This window comes from Mastigoproctus giganteus, chromosome 2 (genome assembly GCF_048544385.1).
Source record: "Mastigoproctus giganteus isolate SK-2022 chromosome 2, ASM4854438v1, whole genome shotgun sequence".
In the NCBI taxonomy this organism is placed as follows: Eukaryota; Metazoa; Arthropoda; class Arachnida; order Uropygi; family Thelyphonidae; genus Mastigoproctus; species Mastigoproctus giganteus.
The window spans coordinates 72,146,617-72,162,147 of record NC_143576.1 but is presented as its reverse complement, the minus strand read 5'-3'; the positions used below and the strand labels follow the sequence as shown (position 1 = coordinate 72,162,147).

The following is a 15,531-nucleotide window of genomic DNA, read 5'->3' as shown; positions in this document are numbered from 1 at the left end:
GAGAACGATATATTGATTGACCGGTAGGCATGGCAAACGATGTGCTGATTGGTGATTGAACACAACACATGATAACATCGGTTTAGTATCACTTTAGTAGCACTCAGAAGCACTAATGGTAACTTACCCTAATTGCACATGCCCTAATGAACGGTGAAAAAAGGCCAGGTTACCTCCACTTGAATCCCATGGGAGCCTGAACCCCTCCCGAAGTGGAGGGAGTAACCTAACCTTTTTTCTTCAGAATCAGTGATATTTAGAAATACATTCATAAAAAAATAAATTTTTTATGGCTGTATTTTTATTTTCGATTTCGGCTCCAGACCGACAGCACCTACCGTCTGTTTACCGAGTGAGCAGTGCTAGAGTGCTGTATCGGGAAACTAATTTTCTGCGTAAGTTATCCAATGTTTCTCGTCGTTCTCGTGTTGGCTTTCTTTACCTTAGTCCACAAAATTTCTTTGCAGCTGCAGAATCGGCACTGGCGACTTAACCACATACTTTAATTTTGGAAACCAGGGCGATGCTTGAACCTATTAAACCATCCGTTGGTTGCCACGAACTTGCCTTAGGGTTTGCCATACTTATCGTTATCTTCATAAATACTTCTTGCTTGAATGGCCGTTAGATTCGGGACACTTGCTTCTGAATCTGATTTTCCATCCATATTATTAATAGCCCTCCCATCTTCAATATAGCACCTGAACGCTCTTTTGCAATCACTGTTAGGGCGGACTGGCCCCAGTGTGAAATACATTGATCCTTTAACATGTTCTTTTCTACACACACTGTCCCTTAAAATAGTATTCACTGTTGAAGCTTGTTTCCTAGCACTACCAGCACTTTCACTTTTCATTGGTCACTTTCTCTTTGTTGTAATAAGTAAATAGGAATGAAGAGAAAATGCTAAAAATTTATTTGTTTTTTAGATGATTGAAGATTTCAGTGAAGGAAGAACACATTTCACCATAATAACGTAAAAACCCACACAATTCGAGGTATCGGGATTATTGCAAATGCAATAAGATCAAGTTTATTACACGCTTATAATTATATGCACTAAAAGAAAAGCCCAATAAACCGAAAAGTGCAAATTGTTTTTATTGTTTTATGGTAGTGACCTCCAGAAATGTGTTTTAGAAAAAATATCACAAAGGTGTTAAAAATTGATTCTTATAATGGAACATATGATAATGATGAAAAGTAGTGCAATTCCTATTATAAAAATGACCGTTTAGAGAGATAAATAGCTTAGTTATATAGCAAAAATTTCAAATTCCGAGTGCTTTGAAAAAATTACCAAAAAAAAAAAGTGTTATTGGGTTCACATTACAATATTTTCATGATACCTCCATTTATTCCTACAGAATGCAAAATATGTTTACACAAATTTTTTAAGTTTACATCGGCTGGCAAAAACTTACGTAAAGTCGAATTTCCATAAGTCGAGTATTATGTAAGTCGGGGTGTTCCTGTGTATAATTTTGGTATGGCTTTTAATTATTACTTATTGTTTTTACAGACTAAATTTTAATATAAAGAAAATAATTCTCTTTGTAAATATGGTGAATAAAAAATCTTAGGTGGAAATGTTCTTTTATATATATATAGTGACTTTTCTATATATAATTTTATTTCATAATGCATAGTGCATGTATAAAACATCATGAAATGTGTCGATTAAATTGGAATTTTGTAAAATAAAACCTATGAAATAGAAGGAAAGATTCACATGTATATGAATATCTTTCCTTCTTGATATGAATATGTATATGAATCTTTCCTTCTTGATATGAATATATATATATGAATCTTTCCTTCTTGATATGAATATGTATATGAATCTTTAATATTTGTAAAATAATATTTATATTGAGCATTACAGCCCTGATTCATACTATATGAATCTTTAATAAAAACTAATATGAATTTTAGTTTTAATCAAAACCTTCAATAATTTTGTGCTTAATGGGTTACATAATCTTCAACAATTTTATTTTAGAATCCAACAAGCTTGCTGGTTGTGAAGTATTAAGTTTTTTATGATACTGCAAATCAACAGTGCTAGTTTTCCTTCTTTGCAGGATAGCCTCAACTCCGAGACCCTCAATTGCATTTTATGTCACTGTTATTTATTATCAAATGATTTCTTTTTCAAATTTTTTTCAAATGCTCACCATGTAATTTATAAAATTTATTGAAACTACTGAATATGGTTTCCTAATGCTGATTTTATTTTTCAAAACTCTGTTTTATCTTAATTTTAAATGTCTTTGATTAAATATTTTATAATACTATAAGAATATTCATGTGTAAAAATCAATTTATTATTTTTTGTATCGTGACCAGCTCTGAAACAGTGTGAGGTAAGTGAGCAAAGCAATACTCATTCCGCACCGTGAGATGAAAAAAAAAAAAAAAAAAAAAAAAAAACAAAGAAAGAATTATGATCTTCAGTACTGCATGCAGGTCTGGAATCCCCATTTTAAGAAGGACATGGAATTTGTGCATTGAAGGGTAACAAGATTAGCAAGGGTTAACAGAAGAGTACTCTTACCAAGAAGTACTCTTCCAGGTCCTGATGGTATTTCTCCACTTGTTCTCAAAACCTGTGCTCCTGAACTTACTCCTATTCTTTGCCACCTTTTCTCACTTTCTTATTCCAAAGGTGTTTTTCCTTCTGCTTGGAAATTTGCTCATATCCAGCCAGTTCCTAAAAAGGGTGACAAATCCCTCCCATCCAATTATCGTCCCATTGCAATTACTTCTACTCTTTCTAAAGTAATGGAGAAATCAATTAACCGCCAATTCTTAAACTACCTAGAAACCTTCTGTCTGATCAACGATCGCCAGTGTGGATTCCATCAGTGTCAATCCACTGGTGATATTCTGGCTTATGTTACCTATTTATGGACTAATTCAATGGAAAGGTTCGGTGAAACACAAGTAGTTGCTCTTGACATCTCAAAGGCTTTTGATCGTGTTTGGCATAAAGGTCTTCGAAACAAGCTTCCATCTTATGGTTTGCCAACTGTTTTTAGTAATTAGTTATCCAGTTTTCTCTCTGATCGCTCATTGAGGGTGATGGTAGATGGCTCTCTGTCTTCTAACTTCTCTATTAATGGCAGTGTCCTCCAAGGTTCAGTTCTTTCCTCCAGTCTTTTCCTCTTGTACATCAATGACCTTCTTCCATTGACTGGAAATCCTATCCATAGTTTTGCTGATGATAGCACATTGCATTCAACTTTCCATTTTGAGAAACCTTGTCCTGCTCAATCAGCTTCAACTTCTCGAAAATCTGCTACCAATTCCTTAAATGCCGATCTTCAGGTAATTCTCCAGTGGGGCAAAGACAACTTAGTTGATTTCAACCCTTCTAAAACTCAGTCTTGTCTTATATCTCGCAAAAAGGATTCTTCTGCTCCAGTGCTTATGTTTAGTGTCACTCCGATTTCTAGGCAAAATGATATATCTCTTTTGGGGATTACCCTTACTTCTAATCTCTCTTGGCACAAGCACATTACAAATATTGCTTCCTCTGCATCTAAAAAACTTGGTTTTCTCTTTCGCTCTCAACGTTACTTTTCTTCCAGACAGCTGCTCACTCTGTATAAATCGCAAATCCATCCTGTCATAGAATATTGTTCCCACATCTGGGGTGGTGCCCCCAAAACCTCTCTCAGGCTTCTTGATTCCATTCAGAAGAGGGCCGTTAGGTTAATTAATGATTCATCTCTAACAGAGTCTCTCCACTCGCTTTGTCATAGACACACTGTTTCTGCTGCATGCCTCTTCTACAGATACTCCACGGGCACTGTTATTCTGAATTGGCTTCTATAATTCCCGCTCTGTCTTTCAAAACAGTCCGAACACGTGCTGCCACCAGCCAACTTCCATTTATTGTCCAACTTCAAACCCACAGAACCAACTTTTCATCTTCCTCATTTATTCATTCAACTGCCGTTTTCTGGAACAACCTTCCGTCATACGTATTTCCTGAAAATTACAATCTACAGAAGTTCAAGTCCAATGTCAACAAATATCTTCTCAACCTCCAACCCAAGCACGGTACTAAGTACTATAGGTTCTAATACCTCTCGTGTTTGGGGTTCACATAAAAAAAAAAAAAAAAAAGAAAGACTTCAGTTTTTCAGAGAACATAATCTGGAAATTAGGCATCTGCCAGTAGATCTTGTAGAGACTTTTAAGGTCTTTTGATTGGCTTGAGTAACTAAATATTGATTACATCCTTACTCTTACTGAAACTACACCTATACGGGGGCATAAATTAAAATTAAGGAAAGATGGAAGCAGGATAGATATGTGAGAATTTGCTTTCAGCCAGAGGGAGGCTGATGTTGTATATGTTTGCTTGCATAATTTGCCACTGGTAATACTAAATTCATCTGTTGCCTCTATCACCTCTTTCAGTTCCCCAATCACTTGGAACTTATTGGCTTCCTTTCTTTGAAATTATTTTGTCCTGTCTAGCATTCTTAATAGTGAGATAATTTTCCTTAATTATTTCCTTAGTGATTGAATAGATTAATGGTCATATCTCCAACTGGCTTCTGTTTTCTAATTATATGGATATAGCTAATTGAGATGCTTAAGAATTTAGAATTCCTAATGGCCCCTCAGCAGAGCTTGATTTTTTTTACCTATGAAAATATCAAACAGTTCTAACCGTATACCCAAAACTCTTGGTGTTTTTCTCATCAGTGACCCTTCAAAGTAGATCAGCACTTCAACGTATGTGATCAATACCTTGATATGTTTATCAGTCAGTACATCATCCCTATCATGTGCAGATAAAACAAGTGATGTTCCAAGGTAGGGAACTCAGTAACAACTTGGTGATGGTTTTCTGTATGAAGGAACTGTTGTATCATGGCCATTCTTAACCTCTTGTTATTGACATTACAAGAATTCAAAATGCTAATGGATGACCTACTTGTTTTCTCTTATTTTTGTCGGTTGGAGTATTGTTTTAAATCTTTTGATAACAATGTTTGCTCAGATCATATTAGTAAAATTTTTCTAGGAATGAAATCTATTATTCTGCACAAGTCAAAATCCTGCCCTTTAACTGAATTTTGGTTTTCCAATAAATGTGCACGGGCTGTTTAAGGTAAGATCACATCATATTGCAATTGGCTTGTATCTAAATCTACAGCTTCACTAGAACTCACAGCAGTTGTGAAACAATTTTTAAACAATCAAAACCATTTTGAATATGCAGAGAGTGGACAATTTGCTTATTGTCCAATTGCTAGTGGAATATTCTGGTCTCTTTCTAAAGCTATTAATTCCTGACCATCTTGCTTTCACTCCTCTGTTGGAGTATATATGGATGGAAGGATGCAGTAGAATATGATGGGTCTGTTGAATCTAGGGCTTACAATACTGTGATCTCGAATACCGGGATTCCAGTAATTTTTTTCCAGTATTGATAAAGAAAATACTGGTTTTTCAGTACTAATTTAAAAAAAAAAACAATTGTTTTTAATTTAATCACATAAAGGTTATAAAATCACCTTTATGTGATTATTATGTCGTTATCTCTACTAGCAAATGTACGATAAATCATTGAACCATGCAACATTGCAACCTGTCCACAATTCTCGGACAACATGTCTGACCGTATCGTAACTCCCAAGTCCCTTTCCTCCATTACTAACTTTAGTTCAACTCCACCAAATGTATAAGTTATTTTGGGGTTGCTGTTCCCCAGGTGTAAGACCTTGCATTTTTCTGAATTAAAGCATAGCTGCCACTTTTCTGACCATCCCGGAAGTCTACCTAGGTCACTCTGAAGAAGCTCTGCTTGGCGGCGATCATTAACTACTCTACTGATCTTTGCATCATCTGAAAGTTTAGACCTCATGCCCTCCATCCCTTCATAGATGTCATTTCAGATAATCAAAAACAACAGTGGTCCCAATACTGATCCTTGGGGAACCCCACTTTTTACATTAACCCAATCTGAGGAATAACCATTTATCACAGCCCTCTGCCATCGTTCTATCCATCTAAGCATTTTCCCTATGATTCCAGCCTGCTCGAACTTATAAAGTAACCACTCATGTGGGATTGGCTCAAATGCTTTGCTGAAATCCAAGTAAACAATGTCGAAATTATTCCCTAAATCCAGCTCACAAGTGATCTGTCAAAATGGCTAACCAGATTTGTTAAGCATGATTTTCCCTTTACAAAACCATGTTGTGTATCCTACAGAATTCCATTTCCATCTAAATGATCCTGAATTCCACCCTTGATCATTGCCTCCATTGTCTCTAGTACTGAGATTAGAATGGTCAGTCAGTAATTTCCTGTTACACTCCTAGAACTGCCTTCATGTTCAAATTTATACAAAAATGCAACGGAATCTCTCCTGAGTCCAGTAATGCTCTCATAACTCATTGAACCTTAATGATTCAATGCACTCACTTGCTGCCTCCTTTAAGATTATAGGGCATATGTCAGCAACCACAGGAGCCTTACTTGCCTCTAGGCACAAAAGTTCTCATTAAATAATCATTTGAAATTTCACCATCATTAATTACATTTTTGTTAAACTTCACTTCCATAATATCTCATTGTCGATGCAAAGTAACTGTTGAGTTCATTGGCGACTTCAGCTATTTTATCTAATACTATCCCAAGCCCATTGCATAAGGGTCCAATCTGATTTGTCCTTCTGTTCTTTGCATTTATATATGTGAAGAATTCCTTCACTGCACTCTTTGCTCTCTTCTTTATTCCTTATCCCCACTCTTTGTTTTCTCCCAGACTCAGTAAAGATACTGTAGTGAAAATTATACTTCGCTTGATACAGCGTCTTTCTCCTTCAGAAAATGACGAACACAATTCAACCATGGAAGACCAGCATGGAACAGAACATCAGTGTTCTGCAAATTCTTTCCAAAATAAGAAATTTCCTGGCTCCAATGAGATTTTAAAAGATGAGCTTGAGTCAGAAATTAATGAAATACTTAACTATTTTTGCTAAAAGTTCAAAGCCTAGAAAATATGGACTGAGATCGTCTACGATTATCTCAGTACAATAGTACCAGAATAGAATCCGAAAGGATGTTTTCTGCCGCTAATCAAATACTGTATGTACTAAAATTAGGTCCATTTTAATTGATCATACTATTGATTGCTTATATTTCTTTAGAGCTCACTTTATTCGGACAGGTAGTGTGGATGCTTAAACATAACTAAACTTTGCAGTAACAATATGTATTGTTTTTGTTTTTAGAATAACTGTATTTTAATTATTTTTTTTTTAGAATATTATTGCAATAAAAGTTTATTTAAAACATCAATTTAAGTAATTACAGTACTTGTTTATTCCCTTACTTTATTGCACTTAATTGTCATCAAAATTTATTGAGAAAGACGTTTGTTTTTGGAATATTGGTATTAATATCGGTATCCTGGTTTCATAAATTAAAAATACCAAAATACCGGTACAGTCAGTCCTCGTATAGCACGATAGTTGTGTTCCTAGAAACTCTCGTGAAATGCAAAATCGTTCAATATAAATAACAGGCCCTATGGAAAAAATAGGGTTAGGTGCCGATCACCCAAGATTGAACACACATTTGTAACCAAAACAGTACGAAACACAATAAATAATCATATTAAAATACTTACGTATTTTATTACAACTATTCCGTAATAAACTATTGCTAATGCTTTTGCTTCTATCATAAGCAAACTTCTTTTTTTGATCTTCTATCCAAACAGACGTTCCATCTCTTCCAATTCTTTGTGTCTTGATCTAGTGGATTTTGTTACACTTTGAGTTGTTCCTGCTATGGAAGTTGTTTTTATTTTCTCTTCATTCGTTCTAATTCTCGGCGTTGCCTCATTTAGGCCTGTAGCATGGGCAATATCACATGGTCTTTCATATTGCTCAAAGTGTTTCACAATTTAATATTTTTTCTCTATCAACAGAGGTGGACTGGCCATAAGCTTTACTGGGGGAAACCCCGGTGGGCCAGAGGCCAGAACACGATGGAGGCCGGTGTGATTTTGGCCATAAATGCTAGTATGAGGCCGCTACAAATTTTCCCGGGTAAGGATTTTTGACCTAGTCCGCCTCTGTCTATCAATATTGCTTTTCTTTTTCTCTCTGAATCTGTAGTGTCTTCACCAGGACACTTCCTTTTCACACCTTTTAAGTATTTTACTCATTTTCAGGGAATAAAGCACAATTAGGGAAAAGGATGCCATTATCTCTCTGTATAAAATGGTGGTGAAGCTGCATTTAAGATATTGTATTCAGATCTGGAGGCTGCACCTAAAAAAAAATAATATAGATTTGTCATGCCATCAGCATCATAAAAGGTTACTGACATATTTTGCACATTTGTACATCTGACTCGTGAAGCCTAAGGGAAGTGACATACTAGGGGGCTCACATCTGGTGAGTATGGGCTTGGCACACCCAGGGTCCTGAGCTGGATATCACCATTCTTCTCTTTCTTTGTGATTCTCTTCTACTTCTCTCTCTCTCTCTCTCTCTCTCTCTCTCTCTCTCTCTCTCTCTCTCTTTCTCTCTCTCTCTCTCTCTCAGGGTATTTCGAAATTTTTTTTAGCTGGTGCACCATAAGCCTCAGGCTTCCTTGCACTATATGGCTAATAATAATAATAAAAAAATAATAATAATTACAAAATGAGGAGGCACGCTTGATATGCATAAACAAAGCTGCGCGCATGTAGCAACTGAATAAACAATACTATAAAGGCAGAGACACTATTAACACCTCACTAGCTCACATTTTAATAAAGCACATTTCTGGGGGTTACTACCATAAAACAAAAACAATTTCTAGTTGCGTTTCTGCTAGTGGAATCTGTTATAAACTGGTCGGAAAGTCGAACTAATTGCATTTGTGATAATACCAATAGCTGAAATTGTGTGGGTTTTTACGTTATTATGGCGAAATGTGTTTCCCCTTCACTGATATAAAAAACAAATACATTTTCAGAATCTTCTCTTCATTCCATTCCTAACGTGTTGCGTTCAGTTCGGGTGATTCCACGTTCGACTGCTATTTCTTATAAACACAAAGGTGAATCGTGCATAAGTGAATTCTGTTCATGTTATGTACAATATCGTTCCCCTATTTATAAATCGTGTATGATCAAATTCGTGTAATGTAAACACGTGTTATACGAGGACTGGCTGTATTAAGATTTTCACCGGTATTGTAGGTATTGTAAGCCCTAGTTGCATCCCTAAGCTTAAAGCTGACTTACTAGCATTCTACTTTTCTTCTAACTGTTGAATTAATTATTTTGGTAACCCATCTTGTACCATATCCAATGCACTCTACTCAATGCTCCTCTTGGTCTTCTGTCAGAAGGATTTCTGAACAAACTTAGTGCCAAATAAGCTTTTTTTCCTGATGGCGCTTCTACACTTGTTCTCAAAACCTATGCTCCTGAGCTTGCTCCTGCCTTGTGTTATCTCCTTCTTATTGAATGATGTTTTTCCTTCTGCTTATAAATTTGCTCTCATCCAGCTGGTTTACCTCAACTCATTCAGAAGTAATGGAGAACTCAATCAATGATGATTGTTAAACTATCCCAACCTTCCATCTGATCATGATCTTCAATGTGAAATCCATGAGTATCAATCCGCTGATGTATTGTCTTATTGTACTCATTGCTGTATAGATTTGGTGTAAAAGTCTTCTAAAACTAGTTCCCATCTTATGTGTTGTTGACTGTTTTTTTTTTTTTTTTTTTTCGCTCTCTCCCCCTTCCCAGTTGGATATCTAGTTTTCTCTCTGACTGATCTGTGAGGTAATGTCAGGCAATTTTCTGTTTTTCAAATTCTTCATTAATGCTGCTGGTGTTCTGTTCTTTCAATTGACTCCAAGGTTCTTTATCTTACTCTTTTCCCTGTTGTTCATTAATACCTTCTTCCTCTGTCCGGAAATCCCATCCGTAGATGATGATAATATACTACCATGATCTGATATAGTACACTACATTCAGCCTTCTAGTTTTGAGAAATCTTGCTCGTCTCAAAAACTCCAACTTCTTGAATATTCACCACCATTTCCTTAAATGCTGAACTGCAGGTAATTCTCAAATGGGGCAAAGAAAATTTAAACCTTAGTTGCTGAATTGAATTGAATTGAAATGAACTGAAGATGGAATATATTCAAATCTTCAGAAATTCAAATCTGATTCAAGTCTGATACTTACTGACATTAGTCTAAATTTAAGACTAATGGCATCAGCTGTCTTCTGCCTTCTTGACCATCAGCTAGTGCATAGTACTAAGCACTTTAGGTTCTAATACCTTTCATGTTTTTTTTTTTTTTTTTAAACCCTGTGTGTTAGTGTTAACTGATCCCATGACCAATCATGCCAGCTCATAACATCACCTTCAAGGTTGGATTTGTCTCTGTGTAATATAATAATATTTGTCTCTGTGTAATATAATAATATTATTTCTGTATTATGTGCTTTACTGACCACTTGCCTGCTCATTCTTTACATCTAAACATCTAGTTTATGCCTTTGAAGCATAATGTTTGAAACTTCTGATTACTTGGCATAAAAAATCCAGTTCTGTCTCTTTGTCAACCAGTAGCCAAAGTGTTTTTTTTGCTGTATCAGTGACTCCTCTTCTGCATAAATATCAATCCACCCAGATGGCTGAGGTTGCTAATTTCCTTTAAAATGTTAATTATTTGAAAGTTTTGTTGGTTTTTTTTTTTTTTTGTATTTAAAATGTTTTTATATATATTTTGTAGGGCTGAAGATAAACAAGGTCTCACTGTGAAACTTTTGCCTAAGGTATACTGATTTTGTATAATTAATTGAATTTGGAATTTTTAAATTAAAGTGTTTTTCATTATTTAATACGTAATGCAAACAGACTTTTATAACACCGTTTTCAAGATTAATAAAATGTATATCAAGTTAATTGTTTCTATAAAAGTTTTTCCTGAGGCTGAACTTTGTATATTCAACATTTTATTTTACAATGGTTACTGTTTTTCCCAATGCATTAAAATGTTTTGCATAAGAAAAAACAGCAATTTTATTGTGATGATAGATATTAATATAGTTGTTAATATTTTTCATTGAACTTTCTGCAACCTCTCTCTCTCTCTCTCTCTTTCTAAATACAGTTAAGTACACAGTTAATGTTACTTTTTATATAGATACATACTAACACTCCTTCATTCGGTTACATTGCCATTCTTAGCCTCACGTCATTTGGCATTAAAAGAATGAGAATGATATGCAAAATCCCTTTTATCCCTTTCCTTGGTTCGATTACTGTTGTTAATTTTATCCTAACAATTGCTCAAATTATGTCAGTGGAATAATTTTTGTTGGGGTTAAATCCTTTATTCCTTATTCTACTTTGAATGACCTGTGAATATGACAGTCAAGGGGAACATATCATTCTTAACCAGAAAACAATTAAATGAGATTACTGTTATACAAATTAATAAATATGCAAAAAAAAAATTCAAATATGCATTTTTTTTTGCCCATTGTAATCATTTTCTTTGCAAAATTATTAAAAAAAATTATTAAATTCCAGAAAAAAAATGTTTAAAATATATATTTGTAAATGCTGTATTTTTTTATGACTGCATTTACAACTATGAAATTTTACCTTAGAAAAACATACATTATTGATTTTAATCAATAAAAAAAATTGTATATTATCATTGAAATTCAATTTCAAATCCTTCCAATATATACAGGCATACCTCGGTTAACGTTACCTCTGATAATGAAGCCTCGATATAACGAAGTCCGCAATTTCAAGCCCCATTTAACATAAAAAAATATTCCAATTTAAGGCCAACGCCCGACAATCATCCGATTGGTGACTGACGGCGACTCGTTACGTATTCCCGAGTGCTCCCGAGCTGCGGGCATGTCTGTTATAACAGTTTTGCGTGTCAATCGCGTAATTTAGTTGTTGTTTACATGATTGACGTTGTTTCAGTGTGGCGCATTGCAATAATTGACGTAGGTTATAGCATTACATAACGTAGATTTTGTAAATTTTAATAGAAATATTTTTGTTTTAGTTAATTAAAATGTCAGAATCAAAGAAAAGAAAAGCAATTTCTTTGGAAACTAAACTAAATATCGTACGACGTGTTAAAAGCGGCGAAAGAAAATCCGATGTGGCACATTCTTTAGGATTAGCGCAATCAACTTTAACAACCATACTAAGTCAATCAGAAAAAATAAAACAGTCTGCTCAGAATTGTACAGATGTTACAGCGGCAAAATTAACTCGCTTAAGGAATCCAATTTTAGAAAAAATGGAGAAAATGTTAAGTTTGTGGATAGATGATATGTCACAACGTCATATGCCTTTAAGTCAAATGGTGATTCAAGAAAAAGCATTATTTTTGTTTAATCACCTGAAATCTAAACAAACTGAAGAAATTACGGAAACCTTTGGGGCTTCTCATGTTGGTTCGAGAAATTTAAAAAACGGGCCAGGATTCATAGTGTAAAATTAACAGGAGAAGCTGCAAGTGCAGATGTTGAAGCTGCAAATAAGTTTCCAGAAAAACTAAAGGAAATAATTGAACGTGAAAATTTTCCACCAAATTTGATGTTCAATGTTGACGAAAGCGGTTTGTTCTGGAAACGGCTACCAACAAAAAGCTTCATTTCTATTGAAGAAAAATCAGCTGCTGGATTTAAAGCAGCCAAAGACCGTTTAACGTTACTCTTTGGATCAAATGCCTCTGGTGACTATAAATTAAAATTGCTATTAGTTTACCATTCAGAAAATCCGAGGGCGTTAAAAGGTAACATAAAAATGAATTTACCTGTAATATGGAAAGCAAATAGAAAAGCGTGGGTTACCAAGGAGTTATTTACTGATTGGTTTGTTAATCACTTTTGTCCTGGAGTAAAACGGTATTGTCAAAAAAACAACTTTGAAGAAAAAGCTCTTTTGTTGTTAGACAATGCTCTGGGACATCCTACTGATCTTAACACGTTGGACACATGCATTCCTGTCAAAGTTGTGTTTCTTCCAGCAAACACAACTTCCCTGATTCAACCATTGGATCAGGGAGTAATAGCATCATTTAAAGCTTATTATCTGCGTCGAACTTAACTGAACTAGAGGATAAAGTGGAAATGACAGTTAAAACTTTTTGGAAAAACTACACCATTAAAAACGCAATTGAAAACATTGATAGTTCTTGGAAAGAAGTCACTAAGAAATGCTTAAATGGAGTTTGGCGCAAAATATGGCCAGAAGTTGTACTAGAAGAAGAAAATAACATCCAAGAAATTAGAAATGAAGTTATCCAGATGGCTCAATCAATAGGTTTCGAAAATGTCGATGAAGAGGATGTTAGAAATTTATTGAATGCAGAAGATGATGGTTTTTCAGTGGAAGATTTAGAAAACCTTGTTAGCAACGAAGACAAAGATAATGAAGGGGAAGTTAAAGAAGTTCCTGCCGAAAAAGTGTTAACAACCAAAGATTTAAAAAGGTGCTTAAATGACATTGAAAACGTTTTAAATTTTTTTAGTGAAAATGATTCCGATTTAGGAAGAAGTGTTATAGTTAAGCGATCAGTGTTAAATGCAATAACTCCGTATAGGCAATTGTTAAATGAAAGAGAAAAAAAGCATAAACAATCAACTTTAACCTCATATTTTAAAATGTGATTTCACTTTGTATGTAAGTTGACTGTTTATTTAATAAAACTTTTCTTTGTTCGAAAAAAAGCTTTTCATTTTCTTTACGTAGGAACGTATCCCTATTCTGGCCATAGTATTTTTACCTCTGAAAACGAAGTTTCGCTTAACGAAGTAATTTCGTGGAACGCATCCTATTCGTTAATCGAGGTATGCCTGTAATGTGACGGCCAAATCCTCTGCTTGCACCTTCACGATGGTGGGACTGTTAGTAATCCTGGGTATAACCTTCATGCACAAGTACATGGTGGGTGACCACCCAGGTGTGAACCAACGTAAGCAGGGGTCGAGGTGTGGCGCCCACACCACATGGAGGAATGCCGCCCCTCTATGTTACCAGGCAGTACTAGGTGGTAGATGACTCTCATCAACCGGTGAAATACCACCACTTTGCTTATTGGAGGCTTGAAGTGGTGGAACCCATGTTTAGTCTCTAGAGCTAAGTTCCGGCCAACCCTTCCTTCCCTATCTCTTCCATCATGCAGTATGATTGATGATTTTTGAGGTTATGATGAATGTCGTGGCGAGATCCAATATTCCTTACATTTCGAGGGTACAGCTCTAAAACGGTGTTCGCAGGCCGGCCGCTAGATAGTACACCGGACCAAACCTATTGGTAACTCTCTAGGAGGCTTCCGGATCAGCTAGTGTATAATCTTGCTACCTCTACTCTGCCAGATAGTGACTGGAGGGAGTCCGAGTAGTGTGTATGCGGGGAGCATTGTCGAGGCCACGTTATGTCAAGGATCTCGGTATATTCTTACCACATGTACGCCATATCCAAAAATTTCATTACTTCATACAGCATGTCCCACCCACTTTTTCTTACTATTGAATACACCATGAATTGTCAAAATAATAGAGCAAGCTTATCTGCGAAAAGATCTAAACCTCCCAAGGACTTCCTAATTCATTTCACAAATATACGTGGTCTCAATTCCAATCTCAACGATGTCCATTTCCACTTGCAGTCTTCCAAACCCCATGTACTTTTTCTGACTGAATCTCAGTTATCAGTTGATTCAACTACTGCTCATCTCAGATGTCCAAATTATTTGCTGTATGATTCCTTTCGCCTCAAAGGTGGTACTTGTGCATATGTCCATTCTGATATTCCCTGTCAGAGACTTGGCAATTTGGAATCTCCTCCCTTTGATCTTCTCTGGCTTAAAATCTCTCTACCTCATTGTGTAAAATTCATCTGTTGTCTCTACCATTCTCCCAACTCCACTAATCACTTGGAGCTCTTTGACTTCCTCTCTTTGCAACTTGACTTTCTCCAGTCCAACTTTCCTAACAGTGAGGTAATTTTCCTTGGTGATTTTAACGTTCACAACTCCAGCTGGCTTCCGTTTTCTAGTCACACCGACCCAGCAGGTCGAGATGCTGAAGCTTTTGCAATTACTAATGACCTAGCACAGATTGTTCATTTACCTACAAGAATACCAGACAATCCTAATCATACAGCCAATACGCTTGATCTTTTTCTCACAAACAATCCTAAGTACAAGGTTGAAGTGAGAGGTCCTTTAGGCACTTCAGATCACAACTTGGTGATTGTCTCTTCTCCAATGGAACCTTTATCTCATGGCTATTCCCAACCTCGTATTGTTTGGCATTACAAGAATGCAAAATGGGATGACCTGCGAGACTTCTTTTCTTCTTTTCCTTGGTCTGATTACTGTTTCAAAACTTCTGATGTCAACGTTTGCTCAGATCGTGTCAGTGAAATTATTCTTGCAGGAATGGAATCCTTTATTCCACAATCCACTTTAAAATCTCGTCCTTTATCTAAACCTT

At 35.6% G+C, this 15,531-nt stretch overlaps 1 protein-coding gene across 3 annotated transcripts in view; it reads left to right on the top strand.

Moving 5' to 3' along the window:
- Crag (DENN domain-containing protein Crag) overlaps nucleotides 1-15,531 on the top strand; it is an 878,555-nt gene that overhangs the window by 318,906 nt on the left and 544,118 nt on the right. For all 3 annotated transcript variants that reach the window (XM_090389072.1, XM_090389068.1, XM_090389077.1), the window contains one exon: nucleotides 10,785-10,827. In XM_090389072.1, the coding sequence (XP_090245198.1) occupies nucleotides 10,785-10,827 (43 nt within the window). The remainder of the gene's footprint in view (nucleotides 1-10,784; nucleotides 10,828-15,531) is intronic.